This window comes from Lampetra planeri, chromosome 8 (assembly GCF_965212315.1).
Source record: "Lampetra planeri chromosome 8, kcLamPlan1.2.h2, whole genome shotgun sequence".
NCBI classification, from domain to species: domain Eukaryota; kingdom Metazoa; phylum Chordata; class Hyperoartia; order Petromyzontiformes; family Petromyzontidae; genus Lampetra; species Lampetra planeri.
In genome coordinates, this window is record NC_136114.1 from 6702807 (window position 1) to 6715215 (window position 12409).

Below are 12409 nucleotides of genomic sequence, written 5' to 3' on the forward strand. Positions count from 1 at the left end.
ACCCAACCACATGGCCCAGCGGTTGAGTTCAAATCCTGCTTGGGGGGGGCGGGGCAGGGGTGTTGACTCAGACCATCATCCCTCCCCGGTATATAAAATTGGTACCGATTTGTAGGGGGAAATCAACAGTGACGAGGACTCGCCCCCGCCATGAGAAATGTTGCATTTCGACCACTGTGGCTCAGAGACCTGTGAACGCTTAGAGGAGCACTGCACTCCGGAGCAGGAAATCACTTCCGACTTGGTTTTTTTGTTGATCGGAATAATGAACACCACCACAAAACGTTTCACTTTCAAGGTCCGACGATGTAATTCTACGCGACACATTTAATTGACCAACGTCAACTACCGAAACGCACGTGGTCCGAAACACACACAAAGACAAAGATTCCCCGTGTAGCCTTAACAGACTGTAGGGGCAAGTGGTGTTAGCGAGCACCTATTAAGGCTGGAACGGTTACACGAGGTGGGGGGTGACGAGCACCACGCCCGACCGCCTTTGTCTCCCCATTGACGATTTTTACCACACACCTCACCAGGTACTGATTTGAGGCCGAGTCGACCTAGGGGAGGCCCAGGGGCCGGTGCAGATAATCGTCACTGTGGTGTTTGTCCGTGAGCGGCAATCGAACCTGGGTGGCCGGGTTCATAGCGCAGCGCGCTAACCGCTGCACCACCGCTCCCCACCATGAAACACACGCGCACGTGCGTGGACGTCACTGACGCGGGGACGTTCCAATTGAAAGTCGGCTCCGGGTTTTCCCGGCGACCGGGCTCCCCGAAAACCATTACGTCACCCTTCGCAAAGACGCCCGCTCTTCCGTTTCGCCGCTCGCGATTGGCCGCGCGGCGCCACGTGACAAGGCCACCGACCAATCCAGGAAGGCGACACAAAACAAAACACGGGCACGCGATCCGGCGGAGCGGCTCGGGTTGCCCGCTAAAACCCGGCATGGATTTCCGCGGCGTGCCGGTGGCCGCCGCTCCATCCAACAGCCTCCTGCTGTTGCTGCTGTTGCTGCTACCTCCTCCCTCAACCCTTCTCACCTGCGGCAGGGCCGAGTTGAGCTGTCGCTGCAGCGAGTCGCGGTCGTGGCAAACGTCGTGCAGACGCGACTGCGTGTGGGCGAGCGTCTCCTGCGCGTCCCGCAGCGCGTCGAGCAGGCGGTCGCGTTCGTCCAGCATGCCCACCATGAGGCGCTCGAAGCTTGCGTCGTCCTGCGAGGTGCGGGTCGAGCTCGCCGCGTCCTCGCTGATGGTCGGCATCACCTCGCACATCATGGTCGGGCCGTGCAGGGAGCTGGCCGACCCACCCTCCCTCCAGCCTCGGCTGCTGTCAGCGTCTCGTGTTAGTCCCCGCGCGTGGGGTCTAGGTGTGTGCCGCCGCCGCTCCTCCGGGATGAGGTCGTGTGATGAGCTGCATCAACTCCACCTCGCCGGCGGGTTACTCTGCCTCCTCCTCCTCCTCGAATCCTCTGGAGTACTGTCACTACAATAGAAGCTCTTCCTATGCTGTCCCCTGTGTTGCGTCCTCTGTGTTGTGTCCTCTGGTTGTTGCTGTCGTCTCCCGGTGTTCCTCCTCTTCCCTTACTGCTCTCCTCCTCTCTGCTGCCAAAGCTGAGCGCTCCGCTCGGGACTCCCGGGGGCCCCGCCCCTCGGCTGTATAGCCCCGCCCCTTATTGGATCCGACCCCGCCCCTCTAGCGCCCTTAGCCCCGCCCCTTAGACTACTAGCCCCGCCCCTAGCACTCAGAGGCCACGCCCCGTTACCTGGGGGGGTGCAAATTCCTGCGTCTATAGCCCCTCCCCTTGCGCCACTCCCCCCTCCCTCACCTGGTGCCTCGTATAGCCCCGCCCCTTACACCACCTAGCCCCCCACCTCTTGCCCGTTAGCCACGCCTCGTTGCTACAGTCACCAAAGCCCCCCCCCCCACTTTTTAACCGACCTCGTGCTTGAATACGGCCAAAAGCCACTGACCAGATTCCCCCCCCTGCAATCCAAACCCCGCCCCTTTTCTAATTAGCTACGCCCCCTGTATTCGCTGGCCACGCCTTTAAAGTCCGCCCCTCTCGCTATCATCCGCAACCCCCTCCCCCGCCCTTTTGCCTAGAATCCTACTTCGTGATTGGTCAAAAGCGAACACCCCCCCCTCTCTCTCCCCCTTCACGCCTGAAGCGGGGATGTCCCGTCCCCTATAAAAAAAGGCGGCGGGGAGAGCCCTGCGAGACGTTGCGGCACGTGGGCCGGTGCACGTGCTGCTTTGCTACCTGCGTGCAGTGCAAGGTTGTCACCCTCCAGTGACGAATGCAAGTATGGTTTGACGTTGGTGTGGTTTTTTTAACCAGGTGAAAACTCGGGAGACCAAGGATAGCCTCATTTGCTGAACTGCTCTGGGTATCCAAAAATGACAAGCTAAAATAAAGTACAGCAATCAAAGAGATTGAAATCGGAGTGAAAACAATTTGGTCCCATAAACAAATCTAAATGATTGCACAAACATCCATTAATGTGAAATAATAAGTTTTTTTCTAGATTTGAAGCTTTCGTGACTGCAAGGATTCATACTCTTTTGTTTTTTTCGATAAAGTAACGTAGGTAAAACATAAAATAAAATGAATGAAAACAACTACATTTAATCACGACGATTAGGAGGCAACACAAGCTTCCGTCTTCAGGTGGAACCGTTACAGGCAAAATCACTGCATAAGTTGATGCATGTGTTGTAAGTAAAATATTATAAGTTCTAGGTCGTGTAGTCGGCTGGGGATCGTATAGGAATAGAATGTGGGCCCATTGAGAATAAAATACCCTTATTGAACGGAGACCTCGTGTTACAAAGCAAATACAGTACAGCTCAAGGGAATATGCACAAAGCACAACAGTAAAGATGAGTAAAGCAATACAAAAGTGAAGCCTAATAAAAAAAAAAATAGTTAATGTTACCCATAATGCATCATGGGGGTGGAAGAGGCGCTATTGCCACGTGGCCGAGTGGAATTCACATCCAGAGCAGGTGCTCCTAATTAATCCACTGCTGGATAAATGCCTCAAGCTGCCAATCGCCTCATATCAACACCCCAAATAACCCCTAAACCCTCATTCACATGCTGTCAATCTCCCAAAAAGCATTCACTGGGTAAGGTAAAGATTCAGCCTCAAAGCGATTACATGGATTGCCACGATTCGTTACTATGGCTCCGTTGGCTCTTTTTTATTATTGCGTTGTTTTATTTTCAAAGATCTGTAATCGCAATTAACATAGATGTACCAGCAACTAATTTGCTTATCATTGGCCCAAATAACAAGTAATTCTTAGATGCATACGTTGATGCATGTGTTGTAAGTAAAATATAATTAATGAGTCGTCATCACGAGATGCCTACCATTCACCCTACAGATGCAGGTGAAAGTACCATTACTGTGTTGTAAAAATCTTTATCATTTAATTATATCAATGGATACTCACTTGATTTTAAGTTTTAAAAGATCTGTCTAATTATACAGGATTTTGATTTTGTTAAATTCTCATTTGTCACGAACAAAATCTCAGAAAACCATGGATAGATGCATTGTAATTATACTGAGGCACAGAAAAATTACACGTGGATTACGGAACAAACAAGTCAGAGACATCACACTGACTTTCGAAAAGTAAATGGGTTTAGGCAGTACACAATTGCTAGAAGGGGTAATGGCTGAGGGGCGAGATTGATGATGGAATGGCAACCAAAGAATAAAACGTGTCCATGAGTATGACCACTGCAGATGGAGCGATGAGAAACATTCATGTCCAGGAGTGAGATGAATGGTGGCAGCGCCTTCAAGAGGCCTTTGTCGAGCAGTGGATAAGACAGCAGATGATGATGAAGATGAGATCTCTAGCTTCAGAGGATATCTGCCTTTGACATGGCCACACAATGGATGTTGTTACAGGGTGCTTAACATCCACTTTACAGAATGGTCCAGAAAATTGTACCCAAATATAGGAGCAAAACAGTTCCCATTTGCAAGCCACCCTGTAATGATGAAATATAGAGGCACACGTCCTTGCATTGAAACAATTACATCGCTCTTTTCCCATGTATGTAGTCATTATTCAATAAACCAGGTCCAGTCAAAATAAACATTCTTCATCATTAAATACCCTTTTCAACCAGCACCAATATTAAAAGTTATACTCGATGGAAAAAAAAAACTCTTATGAAATTCCTCCTCTCCTTAGCTCACTGACTGCACCGGCCTCGTTTGCACAGTCTCAAGCGGTCAAAAGTGACGACTGCTGAATCAGCCCCTGCAGCTCGATCAACTCTGCTCCATTGCCCCCATTGCCTTGCACGAGCACAATGTACAAACGTAGCCCGTTTTCACACAAATATTTTTTTTGGTAGCAGAGAACATTTTCTCATACAGCTGAACAAATTTCGGGAATCACAGAGACGGGGGCACGTTGCGTGTACGTTACATCCGTGGGCAAAATCGCCCATCAGTTAAGCCCTTGGTCTGAAGGATCTCTCTGTGTTTTTTGCTCCGGAATAGTTAACTTTCATCGACCAATTTTAACTACAGTATAACACTATAGGTATCCATACTCTGATGTGTTTTCCACTTTTCCGATATATATATTCCATTGTTTAGTGCAACTTTAGTTTTTCTCATGTAACTTGAGATGCTCTTTTAAGCCTTCGACATAAAATTCCTCTATCATTCACGCATGAGGAGTCGTATTTTCGCCAATAACAATTACGCCTTTATTTCCCAAATCTAAAATTCATACATTTTCATAAAACATCTGTCGCAGTGAATAACTTTTTTTTGCGACAGCATGTCTCCTTGTCCAACTCCCCAGTATATATTTCATTACTTCCTTTTACATTCTTATCCCAAAATCTGATCAATACTGTGTGGTCAGCGGTAGATACAACTTTAATAAATGCAGCTTACTCATGTGGCCTCTACATTTACATCAGTCATTATTCTCCACAAATTGCATCTCATTCGTCTGTTATGTTTATTTACACAATAATAATGAGGCTTCATTCACAAAAACAAGTTGTTTTGTCAAGATGGGATTTGTTCTCATGATGTACGTTGGTGTGAAATAAGGCAGTGTAATCATGGTGAGTGCCCTCACTGTGCATCATTATCTTGCTTAATAAATAAAGAACATTAGAACAGTTGTCAATTTGTATTCGCTGTACTAAATGAATCCTAGACCCTTGTATTGTACCACTGTGCGTGTATTTGCTGCATTTGTCATGTTGGAAAATTCTTATGTTAAAGGGTTGTAAGGTAAAATATTTGTTCTTTTGTCAATTCCCCGCATAAAAATGAGTTTTTTTTTATAGAGGCCCATTGAGTATGTTTGAGTAAAACTAATGCTTTGTTTCATTAAAGCAACATTGTTTTGTTGCCAGATTTACAATATGAAGTGAAAAATATTAACAGCTTGTTCATGCATAAAAAAATTAGCACGGACCCAATAAGTGAGGTCCATTTATAAAACACATAGCATTAAATGTAATTGTAAGGTTCATTGTAGTTTCAAATTCATATTTTTATCCCTCGGTGCAAGTGCTTCCCTTTCTCATAATAAAATTGTACTGAAGAATTGAATCTTGTATCCGCTTATTACAGTAATGAGGAAAAATGGGCAAATTATTTTTGCAACCATGCCTTTGTTACGGTTTGTTTAAAAACTATTTCGAACTACCAAAATAATGAGAAAAAGAAAGACATTAAAACATTTGAAATCAGTAATTTGAAAATCATTATTCTCCACGGTCACGATAAATGGTTAAACTTTCTCATGCTTGGACATAAAATCAGCATGTGCTTAAATTTTTCATGAGAGGATTGAAGTGATGGAGTACAGTTGCCCAGGTGACAAATGCATGCATAAGGGAATTTTCAAACACCACCGTTTGCGAAAATGTGAGGCTAAGTTTAAGTTGGTTTCTGTGGAAACAATCAATTACACATTGTAAAATTGAAAACAGCCAAATAGGACTGCGAATGTAGGGGGAAGCAATTTGACAAAATTTTGGCCTTTCTTAGCTGTACAATTTGTGTGTCAGTATCTCCTCTCAGAAAGACCTTTGATGCAATTCTTTTGGTTGGTTGTGAGGGGCTAAATGTTAAAGAGGAAACAAATAAACACAATTTGCTCATTAAAACTACCAAGTTTGAGCATAATCGGAATAATAGCCAAAAAATGTCGTTCTATTTTTAAACGTAACCTTGGCTACTTTCTCTTTGTACACCTGTGGACAGCACACAGTGTGTACCATTCTTAGTTGATACTAAACCAATCAAACAAAGCAACAATACTTTCCACAAAATTAGGCCATTTTGTCCCAGTGCCATGTAAAAAATACAGAAACATACAAATTATGATGGTTTGTGCAAACGTAATACTTAAAATGTGTTACTTTACTTCATGATTCAAATCTATAATATGTATTTTTACATTGGATATTTATACCATGATCCAGAAAAATATCATTCCTTCGGGCTGACTTGTAAGAGGTAAACGCTAAACGTAAAGGTTACGTCACAGCGTTGAGTACATTGCTTGTGACTGCTCGTCGGAGAGTGGCAGGTGCCATATAGGGAGGCACACATCATGTGTTGGAATGGCCTTTTTACTCGGAACGAAAAATGTATAAGGGGCCGTCCATAAATGACGTCACGCACCTAGTGGGGGGGGCAGAGATTTGTGACGATGTGTGACGAGTGGGGGGGAAATAAATGTGACGTCACATCAAAATGCGCAACTTTAAATACATATAGACATTTTAATAAATGTTTTTTCCCACATCAGAGTGGAGCGCCATATTAAATACGCACTACAATGACAATAGTTTAAAGCGATTTGAAGCATGTTTTATTTTTTTGGAGGGGGGGGGGGGGCAGAGCCTTGTGACGTCATATTTTAGGGGGGGGTCTGACTTTTTGTGACGTCGTGTGACGAAGGGGGGGGGGGGGGGGTCAAAAATCGTCCAAAATCGCGTGACATCATTTATGGACGGCCCCTAAACACAATTTAAACCAACACCGCCCATATCACCCACAGCTGCCTCTACCATTGTAAGGTATTCTTGTCCTGGCCTGAGAATAGTGTTTTTGCCTCCGACAGAGATTCGGCAGTGAAGAGAGAACTTAGCCACTGTGGCGGCCTTCACAGCGGGTGGTCTCATACCCACACTTCACGTTGCAAAAACACGCTCTGAAACCCTTGTAAAAACTGCATTATTGATCTTAATTTTAGAACTTTCGTGACTGCAGGAATTATTCTTTGGTTCTTTCGATTAAGTCACGTCTAAAGATAAAATAATAAATTAAATTAAATAATAGAATACGACGTTTCGATTGCAACACAAGCAATCATCATCAGGTATAATGAAATAGCGACATAATATCTAACCAGAAAACTATAGACAGACATATTAGCAGACAGATATCTGCATTATTGATGGTCGCTCTTCACGGCAGCCAATGTTGCTCAGACTTGTATTGTCAGATTGATGTCTCAAACGATACGTCACTCACACGTTCACTGGGCATCTCCACAGAGTACCTGTTGTGTTACGTAATGCACCACATTATAATCAACACTAAATATTCAAACCTGCAGAAAATATATAATTTATAAAGACAGCATTACCAATTACGTACAGATTTTTTGCGCTCGTTCCAATGCACTGTTATGTATTATGCAGTTCCGCTTGCTAAAACCGCTATCTTTTTTTTAACCTGCCCTCATTACAGTGGTGTGTTGAACAATGCATTGCCACAGCAGCTGGTGCTGTAATTGCTCTGGATAAATTGAAATGAAAGTGGATAAGTCCACCTTTCACATCTAAAAATGGACATTTCCTGTATACTTGTGGCTTTTGGCTAACTCACTGGTGAATAGTTTTTCTAATTGTTCAGGCGTTTGTTACTTTACACATGTTCTTACAATTTGACATTTCAGATCGTGAAGACCATATGTGCATAGCGTACGTACACCCTTTATCCTTTCGATTTAAAACTTTCGTGACTGCAGGGTTTCATCTTCTTGATTCTTTTGGTAAAGTCACGTGGAAGGAAAATAATAAAATAATACAAATAAAACATACTAAAATAATTCTCACGACGTTTCAGGTGGAGAACAGGTCTGTCGAGAAGGCAGATTCAGACTCTGCCTTCTCGACAGACCTGTTCTCCACCTGAAGACGGCTGCTTGCGTTGTGGCCGAAACGTCGTGAGAATTATTGTATTATGTTTTATTTTTATTATTTTATTATTTTCCTTCTACGTGACTTTACCGAAAGAACCAAGAAGATGAACCCTTTATCCTGTCTACTATGGTGACCAATTTGTAGGTTCATTTTACTTGTGTAATCTTCATAGCATATGCACCCTCTGTAGCTGCTATAGCGCATTTAAAACGTATGCGGGTTAACGTGGCCTCTATGCAGAATGCACATTCCATATTTCATTAATTCCAAAATGAAGCCAATCTGTATCAATCTCCAGAAGAATGTTTGTTGTGTGCGTGATTAAACAGCCTACATTCCATACAACACATTGAGATATTGGCATACGTAGACTTTATACAAAACTAAATTGCACTGCATTCCGTTTAACATTAGAGGGGTGGTGGCACACGTATGCAGAGCTGACTGTATTATGTCACAAGGTTGTGCGGGCACAGAGACCGGGCATGATTATAAATATACATGAGGTCACACTAGCATGGATTAAAACGCTGATATGAAATTTAGCATTTCTTCTGAGACATTAATTCTGATGGCAGGGTGTGGGTTACAGGCTGTAGACTGGGCACAAGAACGGCATTTGCTCTGCAAGGGAAGGTTGCAGTGGTCGCCCAGACATCGTTGAGAAAAGATGCATTTTGAAAGTCGGCAAGAAAATATTTTGCAATGTACCCTGCTTCATAGCGCAACTGATGTGGAGTACAATATTTAAGCATTATTGTTTTAGTTATCAAGGGGACATCTTGTGGTGCACCGAGCTCTTACAAATTCTGCCATTCCGTTACAAATAATTTGAACGATCTGCGCTGAAAATGTGTTACATTTAGTTAATTTTGTAATATTACATGGTACACATACCCAGACTGTATATACATATATTCCCTGTACTACACATATATGCTTCACCCGAAACCCCAGGGTTTATAAATACGGAACATATATCTCGTATGTAACTAGGATAGTTCTTCATTGGCTAAATAGAGCCAAGGAAAATAATGAATCTATTGATAATCCATTGGGCTCTGCGATGTGTATATTTTTCAATCAAAAAATGAAGCTGAATTGAAGAGAAAAGCACTGCAAATGTCGCCGCACAAAAACTACCAATGTGTGAAAAAGAGTTCAAAACAGTTTACTCTATAAAACGCTCATCATCAACATCCATGATCTGTCCACTGCTAGATGAAGGCCTCCCCAAGCTACGATCATCCATCTCACTCCTACTACACACCAGCAGATTCCATCTCTCCATCTTCCTGCTGGACGTCCCTATCAGGCGTGGTTGCCTTCTTTGGCTGTCTTTCCATCGTTAGTCTCGACCAGTGGCCATCATCCCTCGCAAACGTTTCCAAATAGTCAATACGATGTCTGTAACTTACGTCTGTTCTCTGATCTATGTCTACATCTTTATATCTCTTGGTGTAATTAAAAGCACCCCTAACAACAACCGCCATTCACCCACTAAGCGGTGGTGACGTCACCACGACGCTTGTGCCAGGCTATGTGCACGTTGAGGCCACGTGAAGTGTCGAACGCCCGCTGGCACGAGGTCACGGGACAGACCCAGATGCCACGGGTGGACTGACTGAGATGACTGGCTGATGCACCACCTGTGCCTCCTACTGTGACAACTTGCTGTGCTTTAGGCACCTGGTGCTCCGCTCGTTGTTGTGAGCATCGCTCCTCCGCCCTCCGTTGTTGTTGGAGGGCAACTGCCTCCCAACTGCGTCCTTCACGAGCCTCCTCCACAGAGGCCGATCTTGACACCGCTGGTACCAGTCATCGGCAAGTCCACTCAGCTTCACATCCCCCTGTACCACATCACGACATCTCTTCTCTAGCCCGTGCCACGTCCGTTTCGCCCCGTCGATCCGGCCAAACAAAAGCTGATTAGTCACGCAGTGGCTGGGCATGCGGGCTACATGATCCAGCCAACGCAGCCTTGCCTGCCGGAGGAGCTCACCGATGGGACTTTGTCCAGATCTTTCAAGGATTTGTGAGCTCCTCACACAATCCAGCCTGGTTAAACCCAGGATGGATCGTAGGTAGGCCAGCCTAAATGTTTCTAACCGGCGAAGATGTTCCATTACGGGGGTCCACGTTTCACAAGCATAGAGAAGGTAGGGAATGACTGTGGCCGAGAAAACCTGAAGCTTCGTGCGGAGCGACAGACCAGGTAGCTTCCACATAGCGTTACGCAACCGATGAAAAGATAATGCCACTCGAGTAGAGGACTGTCCACCTCTGATGGTGGCAGGAGCCAGAGTCAGTACCGCCGGACCTCCTGAATACCACAGAGATACAGGCGGTACCGGTCCAGCTCCAGACAGAGGAGTGACAGCCTCTCCTCTGCAGTGAGCATTCGAACATTCCATGTGGCCATCCATAGTGGGTTTTTGTTGTTTGTGGAAGAGCCCCAAGAGTAAAGATTCAGTCTCCTGGCTCCGCCAAATGGGGTTTGGCCAGGAGATGCCATAGATGCCTGTCCCCCCGGGGCCTCTGGCACAAGCTTAATAAAAAGATTGAATCGTGGTTTGGTGGTAATTCATTGAAGGTGGAGGGGTTACCAGCCCCTCGCACCCGTCCAGAGCCCCCATTTGGCTGCTGTGGTGGTTATAAATGCCATGAGGGGAATGGCCAATCTAAATTGGCCCTCCCCCCACGGCATTGCCCACCACCGCGTTGCCGTCCGGCACCAATGAGGAGTTAAGCCCCCCCACCCCACACACACACACTTAGTTGCCCACTTCTCAGCTTTTGTTTCATTTTTCCTATCAATGTCCATGTTTGTGATCCATGTGTTGCAGCAGGTAATATACATATGGATTAAGAGCTCTTTTAAAGCACATTGATATATTATTTCAGTGAATAATTGAAGATATCTGTTAAAGGGACACAATTGGAAAATATATGAGCGTATGTATCACGAAGGCTGCAATTAAAATGATTAAATAAAAGGGGGAGCGAAAAGAGTTTGAAGTTTGTTTGGAAAAAGATTACTTAATAACAAATGTAGAGTACAATACAGTAAATGTTGCATCACCGTACATTTCTAATGCGATATGACAAGCAAATTGGTGTGGACTCGTATGAGACCATGCCAATTCTAACTGTAATCAAACGATCAAACGCGAGTATGCAATTATTTTTCACACTATATTTAAATGGAGGTTATTTCCTTTTTTTGTTGCCTTTCAATTGCTCCATTTCACATCGGCCAGAAAAAGCCAACAACACAAACAATGCAGAGGAATTTTCAATACAGAAATTAACGATGTCCAAATCACAAAGGTTGGATCCATGCAGTGGAAGACTTTGTCGTGAACAAATGTATGTATGTGTGTTGAACTTCTCACACCGTACATGGCCAACCGTGTTAATTGTAGGTGCGGGGGGACATAATACACTAACCACAAAAAGGAGTTCTAAAGAAATTAGTTTTCAATTTAGATTTAAAAGTGCATAACATTGACTTGCAAATACATCGCGTCTATGTCCCGACCCTTATGAATGTTCAATATGACCACCATTTGATTAACTACAATGTCCACAATCAGTTTTAGACTTCACGTTATCAGTGATTGCCCAGAAAAGTGTTTCCACTCTCCCACACATACTCCAGGTGTGCATGGGATTCCTTCACACAAGGTCAGTGCTGCAGTTCCCTTCACATTAGCATGAAAGTGTGCATGATTCACTCTTGGGAAAACGCTCAGATCGCTTTTCTAATAAGGCAAAAAATTACATTGCCTACTCTGCTGCCAAGCTGCGATTACCTTTAGCAAACCTGGCACTGAAAAACTGAAGTCGCTGCGTCGTTAATTTATGATCACTGAAAAATACATATTTTCATATGCTTTAGCATTAAGCTGGATTTTATGTCCAAACAAATAAACTAACTATAATTTAGTTTTGACGAGGGAGATCATCAGAAACCAACAGGAGAGCTGAAACAAGCAATTTCTATGCAGAAACAATACCCGTAGCCCATCCCACTTGTGTCCATTGCCAAAACTAAGCCAATTGTATTTCTCATTAAAGCGTGGCGTTCCACCCACACATTTTCATTTGTTATTGCTATGGAAATATTTATTTTCACACCAGGCACTTGCACAAACCTGTTCCAAGTAATCTGGTTCCTTGGCTGA

General features: G+C 44.4%; 1 protein-coding gene across 2 annotated transcripts in view; it reads right to left on the reverse strand.

Annotated features, from left to right (window-relative positions):
• The window catches only part of PPFIA2 (PPFI scaffold protein A2), a 352145-nt gene extending 350493 nt beyond the window's left edge, over window positions 1-1652 (reverse strand). For both annotated transcript variants that reach the window (XM_078596795.1, XM_078596794.1), the window contains exon 1: window positions 1048-1652. In XM_078596795.1, coding sequence (XP_078452921.1) covers window positions 1048-1281 — 234 coding nt within the window. In that variant the 5' untranslated portion in view covers window positions 1282-1652. The remainder of the gene's footprint in view (window positions 1-1047) is intronic.
• Window positions 1653-12409: the final 10757 nt, after the last annotated feature.